The following is a 6,198-nucleotide window of genomic DNA, read 5'->3' on the forward strand; positions in this document are numbered from 1 at the left end:
GATGATGATGGCGGCGGTGGTGGTGATGATGATGATGGTGGTGGTGGCGTCATAATACTAATCGTATATTATTTTTAATCAAACCATATTCTCGGATTTAGATTCTGTTTGAAATCGAGCGCGCGCCTTATATGGCTGGGCTACCTGGGTTAATACCTGGGATAATACCACAGACGTGTATTATTGCGATTGAAGCATTACACAAACTGAGTGCATCAGCTTTTGCTGCTTTTAACTTTGACCGTGGAAGCATACCGAAACCAAAAGATGACTTACAGGAGACAAACACAATCAATACACAAGGAAAACAGTACTATAACCAACTATATTTCAGCTAACTCAATTGTTGCCTCACCCATGTACGCTCTCCATCCTCTCCCCATAATTACAACAAGAGTCTGAGCACTATACAGTACACACCACAGTCTATGACAAGCGTGCTTAAGTGCAATCTTATCTGCCATGTATTATAACTGCTGACTCGACACGCAGCTTACCTGCTCAGCTCGTTCTAAGCAGGTGGGAGAGAGGTAATGACAGATAGCCTACGCACGGATGTGCTATAGAGACGAGAAGATCATTCAGACATTCATTTTGCGCTTGCACATGACACAGGTCTACGCTAGCCCTAGTGCAGTAAGCACACTAGGCGGAATAGGGCCCGTGTGTTTCTTAATGCTATCTGATTGTGTTACTTATGTTTCTTTTTGCGTTTTTTATTGTGTCCTATTGTGTTCCTTATTTATTCAACTGTCTTCTCTATGTGTGACTGTCCTATTGTGCTTTTATTCTATTCTATTGAGTTCTTTGTGTATCTTATTGTTTTTTCTTATTGTAGCATATTGGATTCTTTTATGTATCGTATTGTGTTTTTCATTAGATTTTTAGAGTATTTATTATATTTCTGTAAAATACACGCGTTTATTAACTTGATCTTGAATTTAAATTGTTTCTCACGCTGTCTAGCATACATGTAAGTACTGTATCGGCATAGTGCGCTTATATAGAGTCGAGATGAACATGTCATATGCATGTGCATGTGCATGTGCATGTGCATGTGTGTGGTGTGTGTCGTGATGGATTATGCGCGCCACTTCTCCCTACACGTACACTGTATCGATTCTAACACTCACGCGAGATATCTAAGTCACCTGGTACTATAATCCGTCTGATGAATACAAACAAGCGGATACAAAGAGGCGAGAACACTCGAATATGTATAAAAAGGAAGATAGTTTGTATGTGTATCGTATAGCCGTTTATTGACTCAAACATAATACAACCGCTAGAGTGGCTTTCGATTCGGGGCCGTCTGACATTTTGTTATTTCTGACAACGAATAAAAACATGAACGATCGACCGAGTTGTAATTAGAGCTAGGACTCGTGCGCACGACAATGCACACATGCGTCTCTAGATACCACAAGTCAGTTTCTGCGTAAGCGAATCAGCCGAGATTTACTCTGGTTAGTGACAGACGTTATGCTAATGAGGCAATACTTTTGGCGGCATATACGTTCCGACTTTCATCAGGGAAGATGCCAACGTCATTAGCATAATTTACTACGCGCTCAATAAATTACTAATTACTAATTAATCCTATTTACGAAACAATACGGTCGAATCTACGCAATTACTAGCCGCACCGTGTGTCTTCTAGTGCTAGTGAGATGTGTACATGTATTTCGAAACCGATCGGACCGCATTAAGCGCTACCGTCAGGGTTGTTCACCCACGGGTAGACGGGAGGGCAGCGACCGCAGGTCTGGAAGTACCTATCGCCTGGATGTTCCTCGCTGTTGGGCGCGTAGGTGATGTTAGCGTATCCGCAAAGGTTCGGCGCTTCGCAAAGTGGACGACGGTCGGCGTAATCGCAAGCGAACACGCGAGATCGCGCGATATCGGCGAGTCGGACGGGGTTGCGAACCCAGGCGATTGCCTGGCTGTAGGTGACGAGGTATACGTCAGGATTCTGCTGAATCTCGTCCAGGAATTGCTGCAGCGCTTCCATGTTGTAGTAGCCGTCGTTCAGGAACCACCTGCAGGCAGAAGAAGCGACATCTGTTCAGCAGATGTGACACTAGCGCGCGTATACGACGGATACTTATCTCTCCCTCTCTCTCGCTCTCCATCTCTCTCTCTCCCTCTCTCTCCCTCTCTCTTTCTTTCTCTCTCTCTCTCTCTGTATATATATATAACGCGGGCTATTGTGGCAGCATTGCTCTTTAAAAGCGCGCGCAGAACCGCTCGCATGTACAATAGTGATATACTCGGTATGAGTCTTTTTGATTCACGCATCCTCGCGCCAGAATGCCTCTATGCCACACCGCACACATAAATCCAATTGATTTCTGCTAAAATGCTAGAACGTTTTTCAAAACGCACCTTTGCGTACGCACGCACGCAGGCGTGCACTCACAAAGAAACACGCACACACACACGCACGCACGCACGCACGCAGGCACGCGCGCACTCACAAACACCCACGCGCATGTATAGGCACTCGTGCATTCACGCAAGCTATATTCAGTGTTCTTCATGCTGCGATGCAGCGCGATCATGCGTCCTGCACTATACGCCCGTCTCCTTGTAGTTTGACGCACTCAGATACAGTTCTTCTAAGCGTCGCTGCGTATACAGATAAATACGTTCATGCATGCATACGCAGTTAGTAGTAAGGGCCGCAGGAATCTTATATATATGTATATGTGAGCATATTTAAATGTGTGTCTGTCTCATCGCGTGGTGCATGCATGTGTGCGAGTGCGCGTGCGTGCGCGCGCGCGCGCGTGTGTGTGCATGCGTGTGTGCGTGTGCGCGTCTGTGTGTGTGTGTGTGTGTGTGTGTGTGCGTGCGTGCGTGCGTGCATGCGCGCGCGTGTGTGCGTGCATGCGCGCGCATGTGTGCGTGTGTTTGCCTGCTTGGCCAGATGCATAACTATATTCAGCCCAATCGCTATGCTCGCCGCTAGATAGTCTGTAAGAACGAGCGAAGAGTGGATGAAAATTATAATGAAATGCGCGAACTACTGACTGACACTACGTCGTACCTGGCTCTCAGGTTGAGTGTGAACGGAGCGCGATTCGTCTCGTAGTGACGAGCGAAGTTAGTACGCAGCAGCTCCAGAGCCTCCGCCTTGTCGTTAGGGAAGTAACAACTATCCACGTTCTCACACAGAGTGTCGTTAGTGTCAATCCAGTCCACCAGGGGGATCTCCCACATGCCAGGCACGGGCTCGGTGACGCACGGCCGCACAGCGCAACCCGTAGTATCGAGGTAATCGAACGTGTAGGGCCAGGTAGCCGGGTTGATGCGGTCGGTCGCGTAGGACGAATCCCAGGTGAATTCGTCGTTCTGCATCCTCCGCATGAAGTCGTTACCTTTAGTCTGCAGGTAGGCGGCGCGCACGCCTGTTATCTCGTTCGGAGGAATGCCGGAGAAGATATCGAACATGACGCGCTGGTCGCGGTACTCAGCCGACATCTCTCTGTCCGACATCTCAGCCCAGTATTCCGCCGGAAGTCGCTTCCTGAAACGGGAACAGTGACGCGTGGTTAATTCTCATGCGCTTCCGGTTTATAAGATGTTCGCAGAAGATGCATAAAAATGAGCGTAATTGTATGCAGCAGTAAGAATCTTACACGGATTACACGATATTACGCGTAATTTACACGAAAAATCTTCGATACGTTGCCGTTATACGTTATTAATAAATGGATGTGGACGTTCGGAGTAATGAGAGTAATTATATATAGATTTACGGGATGGTTTTCGATTTCCCTACGCAGAATAATTAGTAACCTGCACGCATCAGCCAGACTGCCTAATTGTTCGCTTATATTGGGGCATCGCCAAATTACTGACGATGCTATTCTAATTTCCCCTTTGCTTATTTGTTTTCGCTCATTAGATCACTGAAATTAATTGGTTAGGTTTACGGTATCGTGCGCAATTAGGTGCAAGTAATCACGCATCCTATTGATTTACCCACGCGTCAAAGTCACAGCTGAGGTCGTGCCAGAATACTGTTCTGATACGACATAGAAATTCTATCACGTTAGTTTACCAAACCGCCACGCCGTATGCACACAACACTAAACCTTCCAGTTTAATATCTCCCAGAGATATCACGCGCTCATTGCAAATACGAGGAGAGTGACTCGAGAGAAAGATTCGAGATTTCATTTCACGTTTCATTGCAGCTATTTACTTGTAAATTCTGGACGTCATGACACAAAGCTATGAGTTTAATACTGAAAGAATCTAAGTTTAGTTCTATCTCGACACCTAATCGAATTTCGAGAGGCAGCGCATCAATCTTCTCATCACAATTTCACTCTTACTCTACGATTGATCCGAACGACGGTCTCTTTGCTTCTTAAAATACTACTGTTCTTTAACGAATACATCCTCACGATGTTTTCCAGCATGGAAACCCCCTATCATTTTATCAGCACAGAAACCCCCTATCATTTCATCTGCAGGGAAACCCCCTATCATTTTATCAGCACAGAAACCCCCTATCATTTCATCTGCATGGAAACCCGCTTCAATCGATAGTGAAATAATCACGTCGCGGGACGATCACGGATTGAACCTCATGATCATATTTCTCTCTTAGCGAACCCGATCTGTCCTTGCCAGAGCGCAATTATGTGGGATGAATAGAAGCATCGTATACATCCACTGTAAATCCTAGGGCAGACCTGCGATTTTTGGTTGCTCGTCGCTGCAACCTGCAACCTCACCGCGTGTGCGCATGCAAGCGACTGCTGTTGTCTTTCCACGATTTGTTTTGTTCAATGTTTTAGGAGTTTACATGACACTAGTTAAAGTCTCAAATTACATAGGGCCAAATCAGTTTGATTTCTTGCAACTCGTTGCAAGCGACCAGAATCGCTACGGGTTGCAGTTGCACGTTCCCGCAGACGTAGCGATTTCACAGCAATTTCGACGGCGATTCTAGAATCGCTGCCGAGTTGCATGAAAAAGTCGCAAGTCTGCGCTAGGCTTAAGCGACCTACGAGATGGAGTGAGCAGCAAACTCATTGCCCTCGGCGTACAGACTCTGTACGGCAGCGTAGTCCGTGAACTGATGGCTGGTGAAAAAGGTGGCGACGGCTGGACATCCGTCAGGGTTCTTTCTCGGCACTCTCCTTCTGTCCCGACCGACCTTCTTCAGAATCTAGTGAAAACGGACAACAACGATATATATATATACATGTTTACGTCAACATCTACATCTACACACATATATCTATATCTGTGCCTACCTATTTTACTTACACACACGCACGCACGCACGCACGCACGCATAAGTGTCTACTACACAACTTCTGTAATGAGATTATGTTAGCGACAGACGGAGTAATATAATTATGTAAGACATCTGCGCATGTAAACCCATCTCGAAGTCGCTATAGATTATAGCGAGAACATCCCCGTCTTATGACCGCCGAAGAAACCTTATACGTCACGATGTTGCTGACGTCATTGAACGCTAGCCGTTCCCAGGCCCGAATCCGTGTGAAAACGCATAAATGGCAGGAGCGAAACAGTCTTTAGATGTCTCTGATCGAAAATTGACGACGAGCGGAGCGGTATTCTATCACCGCAAACATCAACTTACGAATAATTCCCGCAAAATATGAAAATAATACCGCGAGACCCTTTACGACGAGCATAGTCGCACAAGCCATCTGTCCTCTGTCTCTATACTCTCGAGCGACGAAAGCGACATCGCCTTACCTGGACGTCTCCTCTAATCCGATTTATCATTCTCGAGAGCTATCCCCTTAGCCAATAATTATGCCGAGGCATCCCCTTAGCACGTCTCTACAATCGGCTTAAGCGCGAGGCGGCAGCAGCAGCAGCAGCAGCAGCAGCAGCAGCAGCAGCAGCAGCAGCATTAGTAGCAGCAGCATCAGCAGCAGCAGTAGCAGCAGTAGCAGTGTCAGCAGTAGCAGCAGCAGCAGCAGCAGCAGCAGTATCAGCAGCAGCACCAGCAGCAGCAGCAGCAGCAGCAGCAGCAGCAGCAGCAGCAGCAGCAGAAGCAGCAGTAGCAGCAGCAGCACCAGCAGCAGCATCATCAGTAGCAGCAGCAGCAGTAGCAGTAGCAGTAGCAGCATCAGTAGTAGTAGCAGCAGCAGCAGCAGAAGCAGCAGTAGCAGCAGCAGCACCAGCAGCAGCATCATCAGT

At 47.1% G+C, this 6,198-nt stretch overlaps 2 protein-coding genes across 2 annotated transcripts in view; both read right to left on the reverse strand.

Annotated features, from left to right (window-relative positions):
• Window positions 1-1,235: 1,235 nt before the first annotated feature.
• Window positions 1,236-5,187, reverse strand: LOC106809829. The gene is made up of 3 exons (XM_014813048.1): window positions 5,025-5,187; window positions 3,050-3,529; window positions 1,236-2,039 (listed from the first exon to the last, which is right to left on the reverse strand). The coding sequence occupies exons 2-3, from the start codon at window positions 3,496-3,498 to the stop codon at window positions 1,706-1,708; spliced, it is 783 nt and encodes a 260-aa protein (XP_014668534.1). The 5' UTR covers window positions 3,499-3,529; window positions 5,025-5,187; the 3' UTR covers window positions 1,236-1,705.
• The window catches only part of LOC106809827 (peritrophin-1-like), a 12,602-nt gene continuing 9,903 nt past the window's right edge, over window positions 3,500-6,198 (reverse strand). The window contains exons 4-6 of the mRNA XM_014813047.1: window positions 4,391-4,532; window positions 3,988-4,030; window positions 3,500-3,529 (exon numbers count right to left, since the gene is read on the reverse strand). Of these exons, the coding sequence (XP_014668533.1) occupies window positions 3,500-3,529; window positions 3,988-4,030; window positions 4,391-4,532 (215 nt within the window). The remainder of the gene's footprint in view (window positions 3,530-3,987; window positions 4,031-4,390; window positions 4,533-6,198) is intronic.

The sequence above is a fragment of the Priapulus caudatus genome, unplaced genomic scaffold, assembly GCF_000485595.1.
Source record: "Priapulus caudatus unplaced genomic scaffold, Priapulus_caudatus-5.0.1 Scaffold388, whole genome shotgun sequence".
Taxonomy (NCBI): Eukaryota; Metazoa; Priapulida; class Priapulimorpha; order Priapulimorphida; family Priapulidae; genus Priapulus; species Priapulus caudatus.

Excerpts from the sequence above, each read along its gene's own strand:
- LOC106809829 (XM_014813048.1), bottom strand. The coding sequence starts at position 3,498 with ATGTCGGACAGAGAGATGTCGGCTGAGTACCGCGACCAGCGCGTCATG. Across the intron at positions 2,040-3,049 it reads ACACTCAACCTGAGAGCCAG|GTGGTTCCTGAACGACGGCT; the intron begins GTACGACGTAGT and ends TTCTGCCTGCAG.